Source organism: Hypanus sabinus, chromosome 30 (assembly GCF_030144855.1).
Source record: "Hypanus sabinus isolate sHypSab1 chromosome 30, sHypSab1.hap1, whole genome shotgun sequence".
In the NCBI taxonomy this organism is placed as follows: domain Eukaryota; kingdom Metazoa; phylum Chordata; class Chondrichthyes; order Myliobatiformes; family Dasyatidae; genus Hypanus; species Hypanus sabinus.
This window is the reverse complement of record NC_082735.1, coordinates 35,347,125-35,363,456: the sequence shown is the minus strand read 5'-3', so window position 1 is coordinate 35,363,456 and position 16,332 is coordinate 35,347,125. Positions and strand designations below refer to the sequence as shown.

General features: G+C 43.3%; 1 protein-coding gene across 11 annotated transcripts in view; it reads left to right on the top strand.

Annotated features, from left to right (window-relative positions):
• Positions 1-16,332, top strand: part of ubxn11 (UBX domain protein 11) — a 187,688-nt gene that overhangs the window by 71,143 nt on the left and 100,213 nt on the right. For 6 of the 11 annotated variants that reach the window (XM_059954701.1, XM_059954700.1, XM_059954699.1 and 3 more), the window contains 3 exons: positions 2,569-2,672; positions 11,659-11,729; positions 14,267-14,413. In XM_059954701.1, the coding sequence (XP_059810684.1) occupies positions 2,569-2,672; positions 11,659-11,729; positions 14,267-14,413 (322 nt within the window). The remainder of the gene's footprint in view (positions 1-2,568; positions 2,673-11,658; positions 11,730-14,266; positions 14,414-16,332) is intronic. The other 5 variants (XR_009508715.1, XR_009508716.1, XR_009508714.1 and 2 more) reach the window with 2 other exon arrangements.

The window sequence follows — 16,332 nt, the reverse complement described above, 5'->3', positions numbered from 1 at the left end:
CCTTGCTCACACCACAACAGCAAGGACAGTCTGAAGATCCTCCGGAGTATGGGACACTAGAGCACAGTTGCCTGCATACTGCAGCTCCAGGACCCACTCTCTACAGAGTTTGGTGCTTGCATGGAGCGTCCAGAAGTCAGAAGTTGCCATCTAATCTCACGTCCACTGTCACACCGGCATTAAACAGGCATCAGCTGACTTTGGGAGACTTTGATGTAGGGTCTTGCAGAACAGGAGCCTACATCCCTCCACAAAGGTCACCATATACCAAGCGGTCTGTGTCACCACCATCCTTTATGGCTGTGAGGCTTGGTAACCTACAGCCCTGTGATTCTTCTTCCACTCCCCCCACCTTCTTACTCTGACCCCCTCAACTTTTTTCCTCTCCCGATGAAGGGTCTCAGCCCAAAATGTCAACTGTAACCTTTTCCATAGATGGTGCCTGGCCTGCTGAGTTCCTCCAGCATTTTGTGTGTGTTGCAGTGTGAGGGGTCTTGTGTTCAGGGTGCTCAGAGGGCTGATGTGCAGTGAGAGGGTCTTGTGTTCGAGATGGATAGAGGACTGAATGTGCAGTGTGAGGGTCTTGTGTTCCGGATGGATAGAGGACTTAACGTGCACTGTGAGGGTCTTGTGTTCGGGATGGATAGAGGACTGAATGTGCAGTGTGAGGGTCTTGTGTTCCAGACAGATAGAGGACTGAATGTGCAGTGTGAGGGTCTTCTGCTCCAGATGGATAGAGGACTGAAAGTGCAGTGAGAGGGTCTTGTGTTCCAGACGGATAGAGGACTGAACGTGCAGTGTGAAGGTCTTGTGTTCCAGACGGATAGAGGACTGAACGTGCAGTGTGAGGGTCTAGATTTCAAGATGGATAGAGGACTGAATGTGCAGTGTGAGGGTCTTGTGTTCCAGACGGATAGGGGACTGACCGTGCAGTGTGAGGGTCTTATTTTCGGGATGGATAGAGGACTCACCGTGCAGTATGAGGGTCTTGTGTTCCAGATGGATAGAGGACTGAACGTGCAGTGTGAGGGTCTTGTGTTCCGGATGGATAGAGGACTGAACGTGCATTGTGAGGATCTTGTGTTCCGGATGGATAGAGGACTGAACGTGCAGTGTGAGGGTCTTGTGTTCCAGATGGATAGAGGACTGAACGTGCAGTGTGAGGGTTTTGTGTTCAGGATGGATAAAGGACTGAACGTGCAGTGTGAGGGTCTTGTTTTACAGATGTATAGAGGAAGGAACGTGCAGTGTGAGGGTCTTGTGTTCCGGATAGATAGAGGACTGACCATGCAGTGTGAGGGTCTTGTGTTCGGGATGGATAGAGGACTGAACGTGCAGTGTGAGGGTCTTGTGTTCCAGATGGATAGAGGACTGAACGTGCAGTGTGAGGGTTTTGTGTTCAGGATGGATAAAGGACTGAACGTGCAGTGTGAGGGTCTTGTGTTCTGGATGGATAGTGGACTGACCATGCAGTGTGAGGGTCTTGTGTTCGGGATGGATAGAGGACTGAACGTGCAGTATTAGGGTCTTGTGTTCCAGTCGGATATAGGACTGAATGTGCAGTGTGAGGGTCTTGTGTTCGAGATGGATAGAGGACTGAACGTGCAGTGTGAGGGTCTTGTTTTTCAGATGGATAGAGGTCTGAACGTCCGGTGTGAGGGTCTTGTGTTCCACACGGATAGAGGACTGAACGTGCAGTGTGAGGGTCTTGTGTTCCAGACGGATAGAGGACTGAATGTGCAGTGTGAGGGTCTTGTGTTCCAGATGGATAGAGGACTTAACGTGCAGTGTGATGGTCCTGTGTTCCAGACAGATAGAGGACTGAACGTGCAGTGTGAGGGTCTTGTATTCCAGACGGATAGAGGACTGACCGTGCAGTGTGAGGGTCTTGTGTTCGGGATGTATAGAGAACTGAACGTGCTGTGTGAGGGTCTTGTGTTGCAGACGGATAGAGGACTGAACGTGCAGTGTAAGGGTCTTGTGTTCCAGTCGGATAGAGGACTGAACGTGCAGTGTGAGGGTCTTGTGTTCGAGATGTATAGAGGACTGAACGTGCAGTGTGAGGGTCTTCTTTTACAGATGGATAGAAGTCTGAACGTGCGGTGTGAAGGTCTTGTGTTCCAGACGGATAGAGGACTGAATGTGCAGTGTGAGGGTCTTGTGTTCCAGATGGATAGAGGACTGAACGTGCAGTGTGAGGGTGTTGTGTTCCAGATGGATAGAGGACTGAATGTGCAGTTTGAGGGTGTTGTGTTCCAGATGGATAGAGGACTGAATGTGCAGTTTGAGGGTTTTTTGTTCAGGATGGATAGAGGACTGAACGTGCAGTTTGTGGGTCTTATGTTCCAGATGGATAGAGGACTGAACCTGCAGTGTGAGGGTCTTGTGTTCCAGATGAATAGAGGACTGAACGTGCCGTGTCACGGTCTTGTGATCCACAGACCCTAATATTCATAAACATCTGGTTTGAAACACAGCATCGGCTGCAACAATTCCCAAAGGGAGGTGTGATGGGAAGTGGGACTCTTATGAAGCAGATTAAAAGAATGTGTCTATCTTGTTTTGTAGGCCAGAAGCAATCTGTAGAGCGGTTTCTGAACAGACTACCCAAAACCGTTGTCCGGGCCGGGAGGGTGTTTGACATCCAGGAAGAGATCAGAGCTCTGCTGCAGGTAACTGGGTGACGGGGACAATCCATTTTTGCTGCTGTGTGGAAGCTTGTGTAAAATACGGTGGCAGACATTGGAGCAGTATCGTAAAGCAGACACAGAACGGTGGAGGAACTCAGCAAGTTAGGCAGCATCGTTGAATGAACAGTCCACATTCCAGACCAAGCCCCTTCACGTGGACTGGAAAGGAGGGGGACAGAAGCCAGACCAAGAAGTTTGGGAGACAGGCAGACTATAAGCTGCCAGGTGATAAATGATAAGTGTAGTACAGTTTGGTAAACCATGGCCAATATTTCTTTAGTTGATTCCAGCCCTCAGTAGCAACGAAGGGGAGGATTCCATAATCCACGGTGACCTTGAGTTTACGGGGCTCAGACCAGTATTCCTGGGCCTGATCTGTGAACTATGTTCTCTTTCTGGAGATTGTGAGCCCATACAGTGAGTTGCAAATAGTTACAGTCTGTGATGCCTTCTCGTTTGAATATTCTGCAAAGAGTCACACTGTCTTAGCTCGCACTTGCAGTATGTCTACAACAGTTTTGTGTTACACTGCCCCTGTCACAGGCTCCGGATGTTCTGAAGTTCTTCGTGGCCAATTATTTCTTTCTTTTGACGCATAGTCATTTTAATGTAGGTTATATAGATATGTATGCCTGCTGGTAGCATAGTGGCATCAGCGTTGGACTTCGGAGTGAAGGCTCCCGAGTTCGAATCCAGCCGGCTCCCTTGCACGCTTTCCATCTGTGCTGGGTTGAGCGTCAAGTTAGCAACATGAAAACAAGAAAGCCTGCTTAAAAAAATCACTGTAATGACGGCGTCCCAATGACTCCATTCGGAGTTAAGGGCTTTCTAATAATAATACTCTCTACTATATGGATACGTAGTGGAGAGTGTTTTGACTGGCTGCATCACGGCCTGGTATTGGGTACTGTATTTGGCCCGGTGCATCATGGGTAAAGCCCTCCCAACCACTGAATATAACTACATGAAAAACTGTCGAAGGAAAGCAGCTTCCATCAACCAGAATATGCTCTTTTCTTGCTGCAGCCTTCAGGTAGAAGGTACAAGATTCAACAACAGTTACTACCCCTCAATCATCAGGCTATTGAACAAAAGGAATAACTATACTCACTTGCCCATCCATTGAGATGTTCCCACAACCAATTCTCTCATCCTAAGGACTCTTTATCTCATTACCTCTTGTTCTCGGTATTTATTGCTATTTATTTATATTTGCATTTGCACAGTTTATTATATTTTGCACTCTAGTTGATCTTTCATTGATCATGTTATAGTTATTATTCTATAGATTTGCTCAGTATGCCCACAGGAAAATGAATCTCGGGGTTGTATTAGTGATATATATGTCCTTTGATATTAAAGTTGCTTTGAACTTTACTTGCACACACCTCGCTCCTACAAATAATGTGGTAATTGGCAGGCTTATCTGCTTCCCAGGGATTTTGTTGGTGGTTTTAGATGCAGTTTTGGTTTTAGTGACAGACGCAACCTGTTCCTGTCTCTCTCACACAATGCATACTTCTCAGGAGTGCAGAGACTAGTTCCCCATTTGTTTTTTTTTTGAAATAATTGTACATCTATCAAATCAAAATTCAATGTAAGTTCATATTCAAGGTACATATATGTCACCATATACACCCCTGAGATTCACTTTCTTGTGGCTTACTCAGCAAACCCAAGAAACACAATGGAATCAAAGAAAGACCATCATAGCCAGTGTAGGAACAGGCTGTTCAGCCCATAATGTTTATACTGACTGTGACTGCAGTCCAAACTAATCCCACCTAACCCTCTTTTTCCTGCCTCTTCCCATGTCTATCTAAAAGAGTCTCAACCATATTTATTGTATCTGCACAGACAAGGAAAGGTTTGTTGGTCCACAGGTGTTTATACTGACCTTGGCTACAATCCAAACATGCCCGTTTAAATGAGTCTTAAATGTAGCTATTGTATCTGTTTCGATTGCCTCCACTGGCAGTGTATTCCAGGCAAAGATTGTTTTACTGTCAAAGGTTCATTTAATATCATGGAGTGTAGACAGGATACAACCTGAAATAGTTACTCTTCACAGACATCCTCAAATATCAGAGAATGTATACAGTATACAACCTGAAATTCTTACTCTTCACATCCACGACTATCAGAGAATGTATACAGTATACAACCTGAAATTCTTACTCTTCACATCCACAAATATCAGAGAATGTAGACAGTATACATCCTGAAATTCTTACTCTTCACAGACATCCACGAAACAAGAAACTCCATAGAATGAATGATAGGAACATTGAAGCCCCCTCCCCCAACCTTTTGCACCAGCAAAAGCATTGACCCAGAAGAACTTGCCTCATGGATCTCCTATAAACTCCTCCCCCCTCCCTACTCCTTAATGCTATGTTCATCAGTATTTGACTTTTCCCCCTAGCATAAAGATTCTAACTGTTATACTTATACCAATCACAAAACAATCTGCAATTACCTTCCATTGTTCTGTGATGGAAGAATAATACCTTGGCTGTCGGAAGGGTTACAGATCTTAGATCATAGCTTGTCATAAGCTCACCCCTGATTAAAAAGGAGGATGTATAATCAGTTAACAATGGTAAGTCTTAGACAAGAACACTAAAAATAAGTTTGTGATATTCATAAAGGAAATGGCTACTGTACATAGGGAGCAGTTGATTACGAGGGGTGATTGATAAGTTCGTGGCCTAAGGTAGAAGGAGTCAATTTTAGAAAACCTAGCACATTTATTTTTCAACATAGCCCCCTTCTACATTTACACACTTAGTCCAGCGGTTGTTGGGCATACGGATCCCTTCTTTGTAGAAGTCAGCATCTTGGACCTCCAGAAGTGGTCCACAGCAGGGGTGATTGATATGTTCGTGGCCTAAGGTAGATGGAAATGAGTTATTAACTTCAACTTTCTGCATTTTCACTCAGAGTTGAACTGCACATGCATGTAACGGGAGCTGTATAGTTAATCTTCTACCTTAGGCCACGAACCTATCAATCACCCCTGCTGTGGACCACTTCTATAAAGAATGGATCCGTATCCTCCACGACCGCTGGACTAAGTGTGTACATGTAGGAGGGGGCTATGTTGAAAAATAAATGTGCTAGGTTTTCTGAAATTGACTCCGTCTACCTTAGGCCACAAACTTATCAATCACCCCTCGTATATTCCTCTTTATACAGGTGTCATCAAATGCCAAATAGTTAGTTGGCTTCATGGTGTCCGTGACAACTGGTAAACCAAAACAACTTGCCAATGGGCAACATTTCCCCTTTCTGTTCTGAATGTTTCTGATTTCCTTCAGCATCTGATATTGCTGGAGTTAGATCAGATCATCCTATATAATAAAAACAGAACATGATGCAAGTATTCAGCAGGTTAAGTTGCAAATGTGGGAGGAGGAACAGAGATAGTATTTCAAGCCAATCCTTTATCAGACAACAACTGAGTGAAAGTTCTTCTCTCCTTTCCAGTTCTGGCGAAGGGTTTTCAACCTGAGATGTTAATTCAGTTTACCATCCCATTGATGATCTGCTGAGTGTTTCCAGTACTTTCCAATCTCATTTTAACATTACACTCTCATCATTACACTCTTAGATAAATTCTAAGGTAGGGACATGTTTGGCACAGCTTTGTGGGCCGAAGGGCCTGTATTGTGTTGTAGGTTTTCTATGTTTCATCGGCCTGTGTTTGATCAGTCTCCCTCTCCCTCGCTGCTGCCGGAAGAAGGTGTGGACTAGACTCGTTTAGAGGACTGACCAGTTCATGCTATATATGTTTCTGGTTATTCCTTTTATATTACTACTTGGTGCGATTGGCTTGGACAGTGCTAAATTGAAGTGAAGTGAACTGGATATTCCTAGTCTGTTCCAGGGAATCTGTGATCTGATGTTTAATATTCTGGATGTTATTTGCTTGTTTTTTTGCTGTTTGTGTGATTTGTTCTTATTTTTGTGAGTGTTGGGTGTTTGATATTTTCTTTGAATGAGTTCCATGGTGTTCCTTTCTTTCGTGGCAATCTGTGAAAAGGTTGTGTACTGCATGCATACTTTGAAAATAAACGTACCTTACTTCATCCCCAATTCATATGTTCGTAGCTTTATAACACCGCTCCACACTTGAGAACTAAATCCAGGCAGGCACTCACAGTGTGGTACTGAGAAAGTCCCTTACTAATGAGGGCATGAATTTTCATTTGAGAAATTAAACCCGAGACTGACATATCTACCGTGTCTGACTGCTGCCTTCCACCGTGACTACATGTCAAAAGTAACTTTTTCACTATGAAGCCTGCTGAAACATCCTGCAGGTGTGAAATATATAAACGTATTCTCCTTTGATTGGTCTTCGGTGTACTTATATCGAACCATTTACAGTATATTATTGCAGGCCCTGCCAGCCCAGCAAGCTGCCGAGCCGAGTCACAGGTCAATTTACAACGACCTATTAACCTACCAAATGGTGTATGTTTGGAATGTGGAAGGAAACTGGAGCACCCAGAGGAAACCCACGTGCTCACGGAGGACCCTGGGGTTGAGTTCTGATCTCTGACACCCTGAGCCGTCACAGCGACGCACTAACCACTACACTACCGTAGCGCCAACAATATCACCCATGGTTCCCGTTATTGGTGTGAGATTTCATGCTTTTATACTTTATTCTATATTTAAATCCTCCATTCCTCCCAATCAAATACTGGAGTCCAGGACATAAGATTTATGCAGAAATATCACCCACCTGTCATCCCCTTCACCATAGAACCATAGAAATTGATCAGATTCCAACTTGTAACTAATTCCCGGGAGCCTGACATTCGAAATATAAAGCCCCAAACATGTAGATTCTCGACTGTAATTCACTCCGTTTTATCTTTCAGTTTTATTTCAGTCCATGTTCTGTGCTCATGAGTTGCTGCAGTTCTGCGAAGGGTGTACTATAGATCATCACAAGCAAGAGAAAATCTGTAGATGCTGGAAATCTGAGCAACAAGCACAAAAATGCAGTAGATGGTCCAGTTTTTCTGAACGCTCAGCTTCTTGTTGTCATGATTACTGGTGGTTACTGCCACCTGGTGTTTATGATCAGGTACTGAATGTAATTTGAATTGGAAATGGAATTGGCTTAAATTTGCCAAAGAGAAATCCCAAGTTGGAAGCTGGTGGCTTCCCAAGGGGATTCACTGTGGAGGGATCTGGAACAATATCAAAGATACTGCCCTGTGTGGATGTTGCACAAAGGGAAAAAGACTCGGAACAAAGTATGGTATAGGAATCAATTAAAAGGGTTTTTTTTAAATTCAACACAGGACTAGAAGTACTTGTACTTCCAAAGGTACATGAAAACCAGTGATTCATACAGTCCAATGTATGTTTTGTGCTTGCAGCCCTCTGCAATGTTCTATTGTCTTGTCCACTTTTGCAATAACCTGTGGCTCGTACACTTTGCCTTTATGTGGGCTGGTTCATTCACTCTTTCTGGAAGAGCAGAGCCACTTTCCTCCTGTGCAGATATTTAAATCATCCTTAGTGACAGGTGGAGTGCTAGAAAATTAGAGGAAAGCTAATGATGTTCTGCTTTTTAAGAAAGGCTCTGAAAATTGCTTACTGCCCACTACGTCGCTGGCCTTTAAACATCGAAACATAGAAAACATACAGCACAATACAGGTTCTTCAACCCACAAAGCTGTGCCAAACATGTCCCTACCTTAGAACTACCTAGGGTTGCCCATAGTCCTCTATTTTTCCAAGCTCCATATACCTGTCCAGGAGTCTCTTAAAAGACCCTATCATTTCCGCCTTCACCAGCAGCCCATTCCACACATTCACCATTCTCTACGTAAAAAACTTACCCCTGTACCTCTCCTCTGTACCTACTTCCAAGCACCTTAAAACTATGCCCTCTCATGCTAGCCATTTCAGCCCTAGGGAAAAGCCTCTGACTATCTACACAATCAATGCTTCTCATTATCAAGGGCAGCAATGAAGGTCCTCCATCTCTGGTGGTGTTCAGGGCTTCCTTCATTATCTCAGTAGCTTCCTCTCGGTTTTCACTACCATCAGTCACGCAATTCATGGTGGAGGCTCGGGAATACTATCACACTCAGATGTAGAATGCACACTCATTGCTGTTTCCATAACTATTTTGCTTTACCAGTCAGGGTTGTTAGCCCTGAACTGAACCCCCAAACCTGGAGGACTGGTGGACCACCCTTAGTCTGGTCTCTGCCCTTTGACCTGTTTGGCATGGGTGACTCTACCAAGAGACAAAGCATAAAATCCTGACTCTAGCCAACATAGCTCTCCAGATCATTGAAGCATGCAAGCCTCCAAGCCCTATGACAAGGTTGTGGTCTGCTTGGAGGTCTAAAAATAAAGCTGGAAGTTGTAGGTCAGTGAGCCTGATGTCAGCAATAGGAAAGTTTCTGCAAGTTATTCTGAGGGACTTGATATACGAGAATTTGGATAGATGTGGACTGATTAGTGATGGTCAGTGTGGCTTAGTGCATGGACAGCTACATCTAACCAATCTTTTCGAGAAGCTACCAGGAAAGCTGATGAAGTCAAGGCAGTGGATGTTTACATGGACTTTAGCAAAGCAATTGACAAGGTCCCGCATGGGAGGTCAGTCAAGAAGGTTCAGTCGTTTGGCATTTGAGCTGAGGTAGTAAATTGGATTAGACACTGGCTTCGTGGGGAAGCCAGAGAGTGGTAGTGGATGTGCCTCTCTGAGTGGAGGCCTGTGACTAGTGGAGTGTTGCAGGGATCAGTGCAAGGTCTGTTGTTGTTTGGCATAAATATCAATGATCTGAATGATAATGTGGTTATCTAGATCAGCAAGTTTGCAGATGAATGAGCTGGTGCATGTGAGCTTGATTTCAACAGTTAAGAGAAGTTTGGATAGGTACATGGATGGTAGGGGTATAACCATATAACCATATAACAATCACAGCATGGAAACAGGCCATCTTGGCCCTCCTAGTCCGTGCCGAACCCTTAATCTCACCTAGTCCCACCTACCCGCACTCAGCCCATAACCCTCCACTCCTTTCCTGTCCATATACCTATCCAATTTTACCTTAAATAACACAACTGAACTGGCCTCTACTACTTCTACAGGAAGCTCATTCCACACAGCTATCACTCTTTGAGTAAAGAAATACCCCCTCGTGTTTCCCTTAAACTTCTGCCCCCTAACTCTCAAATCATGTCCTCTAGTTTGAATCTCCCCTACTCTCAATGGAAACAGCCTGTTCACGTCAACTCTATCTATCCCTCTCAAAATTTTAAATACCTCGATCAAATCCCCCCTCAACCTTCTACGCTCCAATGAATAGAGACCTAACTTGTTCAGCCTTTCTCTGTAACTTAATTGCTGAAACCCAGGTAACATCCTAGTAAATCGTCTCTGCACTCTCTCTAATTTATTGATATCTTTCCTATAATTCAGTGACCAGAACTGCACACAATATTCCAAATTTGGCCTTACCAATGCCTTGTACAACTTTAGCATTACATGTATGGAGGGCTACAGTCCTGGTGGAGATGGATGGGAGTAGTCAGTTTAAATTATTCAGCATGGACTAGATGGGCTGTTTCAGTGATGTACTTTGCTATGACTCTAAGAACTTGGATAGTCTGGAAATTGTGCATGTTGTAGAACATGGACTATGGGTTGGGTTGAAGATCAGGATATTGAGCAGCATGGGTTGGGAGTGGATACACTGTAGGTGGGCTGCTGTGGCCCAGTGAGGTGTTAAAATGTTGTTCAAATGTCGGGGATTCTATGGTGAACTACAGTGAAGGATGGATGGGGGGAGGGAGATCTGAAGAATATATTAAAATGTTATAGTTACCTATAAGAGGTTTTAAATGCCACAGCAACGGTCTGGGCAAACCAGCTCCCCTCTAATTTACACTGAGAGTCACCAAGTATATGTTGTGAAAATCTGCTTCAAGGGGAGGGAAGTTCAAGTCTGATATCCAGACATGTATTAGGCATCATCAGACACTTGGTCACCCTGTGTGTAACCAGGTTAAACATAGATGGGATCTGGAAGCAATTTAGTGTCTTACAGTAATCTGAAACTATCAGGTTTTGATAATTTACTGCTGAAAATCATTTCAGTATGTCCCAGAGTTTGTGTGCCATACTGTCTGCATAGTGTGAATGGCTTGGAGATTACAGATGCTGGAATCAAGAGAAAAGTGCAGTCTGCTGGAGGAACTCAAACAGTATCCGTGGAAACAGATTGATAATCACTGTTCAATGTCAGAATCAGGTTTAATACCACTGACGTACATCGTGAAATTTGTTAACTTTGCTGCAGCAGTACAATGCAATACATGATAATATAGAAAAAACCCTGTGAATTGCAGTATATAAACAAAATAGTCAAATTAAGCAAAAACAGAAATTTTGAGAAGTGGTGAAGTTCATGGGTTCATTGTCCATTCAAAAAGTAAATGGAAGACAGGAAGAAGCTGTTCCTAAATTATTGAGTAGGTACCTCCTTCTTGATGGTAACAATGAGAAGAGGGCATGTCTCTGGCTGAGAGTCATTGACTATGCAGGGTTTTGCTCCAGAATGGTGACTATCCTGCTGCCTCCACAGATGTGATCTGACCCACTCATTTCCTCTAGCATTTAGTTTTATTTTAGCCAAATGTGAATGACATTGTCTTAACAGGCACTGCACTGTCAAGCTGACCCTCATGCAGGGAAGTGAAACAACCTGTAGTCCAGGGGTTCCCAACCTGGAATCCACAGAGCCCTCAGTTAGTGATAGGGGTCCGTGGCATAAAAGGGGAACCCCTGCTGTGGACAATATGTTATTCCCAACAGCCCTCACATCTCACCAAGGTTTACAGAATATCTCTCCAGTCATTGACAAGACTCAAGCAAAACAGTTCTTATCTAAATTATTTATTTTTTTCCTTTTTGTTTTCCTTGAAGGTTCCTCCCAAAGCAGCAGATGAGTGCGTGATGCTAATTGAAACTCCCTGTCTCCAGGTGCTGAAGGAAAGGTACAGGGCTCATTAATAAAGGGTCAGGGAAAGGCTAGTCTATTTCACATGAGGTGGCAAAGAGTAAGCTGTATCAGGGAGTCACAACAGCAAAGATTTGGAACTTATGGACTGACCAACATTGCCACACAGCAAGTATAAGTTGGCATGTACAGTGGATTCTGGTTAATTGGGACATATCAGGACCAGTACATTTTGGCCCAAATAAACAGCTGCTCTAATTAGCTAAAATTTCATGGAAATAATCTAAAACGTATAAAAAGGCAAACTGAGTAAAAATTATGTATTTAAATGCAGTGCAACAAACTAAAACACCAACAGCAATACCACAGTACTATGAAACTGTGTATTAGTTCCTAATAGTAATCAATAAAGGAATTTATCAAGAGAACACAATAAACAAAATCATCATAGACACCTAGTGCACATAATGGACTGCCTTCACACAATGCTTTCGATAAATTCATCCTCCAAGTCTTTACCTTCACTGCAACATTCAAGATTATTGTTGTTGATGCCTTCAAATTCTTTGTGGTTCCTAACTTGAAGAAGTGAAATCATTTCATTTTTACTCTGGCGTTTACAAGCCTGAACGCTGGAAACCACAGTGAGCAAAACTGCTCAGAATCATCTTACTGCTTATTCCTTGCCGATTATCAGTGACAAAAATCACTGCTTCTTGAACACAAACTGATGCTATTTAAAAACTGTTTACTCTTAAGCACAGTGTAGCATCTAATGGCCACACAAGTGTGTGTGACTACGCTAATTAGAAATGTTTGGCAACATTCTCCTGTCCCAATTATGCAGCATAGTGTCCCCAAATAAACAAAGGGAATACCGGCTACTTTCTCGATCAGTTTTTGTTCTCGAAGAGTTGCCCCAAATTAACCCATGGCCTAATTAACTAGGATGGTGTGTTAAACATGCTCGGGGTGTAGTGCAAATGCCAAATTGGAAGTCACCCGAAAGAAAACGGCATCCTTACTCATTGACCCCCTTTTGGAAGTGTTTAAACAGGCCCTGTGGGCTTCATTGACACTGCTTCTTCCCAGGCCAGTAGCAGCAATGGTGTTCATGTGCTAACCCATAGGAATTAGATCTCCACTGGGGTGGGGTGGGAAGGGAGGTGCCAGAAACAGAGATGGGAGGTTGTAGCTGGTGTCTGGTGTACGGGTAATCAGAGAGAGATCCTCTAGTGTGGAGCAGAGTGGCAAGGGTGGTCACAGGCACACCTATTGACAGAGGCGTGGGCACCATGCACTGGAGCCCTTGTGACTGCAGCTGTCGGATCAGACGATGCTTACAATCAAGTGTTGTGCACAGAGGATAATTTTTAACAAATGACAGTCTTGTCCTGTGGAAACTTTAAAATTACAGTTGGGACATGGTGGTGTTCTCCTTGTTGAATCAACTGTTAATTTTGGAGTTTGTACATTACTGTGCAAAAGTCTTAGGTACGTATACAAGGCTAAGGCACCTAAGAGCTGTATTTTGTATCATTCTCGGTGAGGGTTAATTTTAATTTGATCTGAAGCACATGATGGAAAGATCACCATCTTCATCCTCTCTTTATTTGTCCGTGAAACAGCAATACTGTATCTGTGAGTTTTTGTTACTATTGGTAAACATTTAGTAGTTGCAGTTGATGGAAACAGTATTGTGCATCCTAGGCACCCTAACTATATACGTATATGTGTCTAAGACTTTTGCAAGGTACTGTATATTAAAAGATTTTGATCAAATTTTTATTAACTAATTAACATGATCTACCCATGCCAATGTTGCCTTTTACTGCATAAAATGCAGCAGGTAAATTACCTCCGTATCAGAACTAAGACAGGAGGTGCTTTGTAAAATTACTTGGAGGGCAAACTGTCAAAAGGAAATGGACACAAACGTTTCAAACCATGTCTTGAGTGTTATTTGCACATAAACTGAAATTAAATTTCTCAGCTTGTTAATATACTATGTATTTAACTAAGATAGTGAGGCTTAAGCGGATACATTTACATTGTATCTGGTTACAAATGTAATCAGTTATATTTATATAGGTCCAAAAGATATTCAAGTAGATGGACTCACATTGATCTTACCCCTGAAACAAAATATTATTGTAGCTCCCAGTGCCCTTGCCATTACGTTCTCTTTCTCAGCTGCCCAGTAAAAATGTTTCACTGGAAACTGTTTTTCTTAATTCCATCAGAACTATTCCTGCACCTTGGCCAATATCCATTTCTCACACACACACACACACACACACACACACACACAAAAGCACGGTACAGGCCCTTCAGCCCACAATGTTGTGCTGACTTTTTAACCTATTCTGAAGAGCAATCTAACCCTTCACTCCTACATATCCCTCCATTTTTCTACCATCCACATGCCTATCTAAGAGCTTCTTAAATGCCCCTAAGGTATCTGCCTCTAACACCTCCCTGGCAGAACATTCCATGCACCTATCATTTTAGGTAAAGCCTTGTGTTATTTCCTAATCCTGTCAGAATCACAGAGCAATTTTCTGGTCATCACAGGCTGGAGTTCAGGGAAGGAACCCTTCCAGCGTCGAGGAATGTCTCCACTCTCAGGATCAGGTCAGAGAATGGAGAGAAGACGTATATCATTAAAATGTTTTTCTCTGAGACAATTGGAGACCTTCGTGCTCACCTAGACCAGAGCAGGTAATGGTTCGGCAATGTGTAACCTTGGAGTCACTGCTTCCTTTCTCATCCACATGGTTGCCTTTAGTGACCATTATATAAGAACACCCAAATCTCTTCGTAGTTCACCAGTTCCCAGTCAAACACCAGCTCATGTGTACCCTTCTTCTTATCCCACTGAGGTGGATAATACACAGGTGGTTACCTTTTGCAGCATCTAGCAAGTTCAAGCCTACTTTCTCAATCAAACTCACCCTGGAGCCTCCCTACATCTCTTTGACAATCCATACTGAATCCACAGATTTCAAAATGTTACATTCAATTCCCCCATCCAGACTGATGATACGTACTATAAGTTGCTGGGGCCCATGCTCTTATCTCACCAATAGCTCATGCCTACACTCAGAAAAAAAAAACTTATTTTGTGTCAGTCAATCAATATACAATCTATCGCTAATACATTAGGTTCACAAGGTTAATTCCTGGGATGTCTGGACTGTCTTGCGCAGAGAGGTTAGAGGGACTGGGCTTGTACACGCTGGAATTAAGGAGATTGAGAGGGGATCTGATTGAAACATATAAGATTATTAAGGGATTGGACAAGATAGAGGCAGGAAATATGTTCCAGATGCTGGGAGAATCCAGTACCAGAGGGCATGGTTTGAGAATAAGGGGTAGGTCATTTAGGACAGAGTTAAGGAAAAACTTCTTCTCCCAGAGAATTGTGGGGGTCTGGAATCACTGCCTCGGAAGGTAGTGGAGGCCAATTCTCTGGATGCTTTCAAGAAGGAGCTAGATAGGTATCTTATGGATAGGGGAATCAAGGGATATGGGGACAAGGCAGGAACTAGGTATTGATGGTAGATGATCAGCCATGATCTCAAAATGGCGGTGCAGGCTCGAAGGGCCGAATGGTCTACTTCTGCACCTATTGTCTATTGTCTTTTGTCATTACTCCCAATAATTTTGCACATCATCCTTTTCTGTTAGACTTTGTCAAAAGTTCTCTGAAAATCCAAGTACACATCTACTGGTTCATTTTACCAGCTGCTTCTTCAAACAAACCTCCAGTAGCTTGGCAATTTATCTCTGTTTTAGGAATCCATTTTGCCATTGTCTAATCCTGCTGATATTTTCTAAGTGTCCCATTTCTCATTATTTTGTAACACCTCCTAGTATTTTCCCCTAACAATGTAAAGCTAACTGGTCTGTACTTGCCTGATCTCTCACTCCCTTCTCTTTGAAACCATGGGGTTACATTTACTGCCTTTCCATCTGTAGGAAATGATAATCCGTGCAACCAATTTTGACCCTGACTGACCAAAGTTTCTCAGCAGAACTTTTCTTATGTTGTTGGTACTTACATGAAACATGACCACAGGATCCTGAGAGTGCATCCAACTGAGCTCCACTAAAACAATGAAACCACAGATCCATGCACCATGTCCCATTCATCTCCATAAGTCTCCTTTCCCTTCATCAGTCCATCTCTCACTTTCCTGACAATCGAGAGACTTTTAAAGCAATAAACACAAAAAAATACTGGAGGAACTCAGCAATTCAGACAGTATCTATGGAAATGAATAAACATTCAATGTTTCAGGCCGAGACCCTTTGGGACTGGAAAGGAAGGGGGAAGATGCTAGAATAAAAAGCTGGGGGGAGGGGAAGGAGGATAGTTAGAAGGTGATAGGTGAGGTCCAGTGGGTAGGAAAGGTAAAGGGCTGGAGAGGAAGGAAGTGATAGGAGAGGAGAGTGGACATTAGGGGAACAGTGTAGGAGGAGGGGACCCAGGGGAAGGTAACAGTTGAGAGGAAGTAAGAGGTCAGAGTGGGAATAGAAGAGGGGAAGGGCAGGGATTTTTTTTTTACCCAAAGGAGAAATTGATATTCATGCTGGCGTGTTGGTGGCTACCACAACGGAATGTAAGGTGTTGCTCC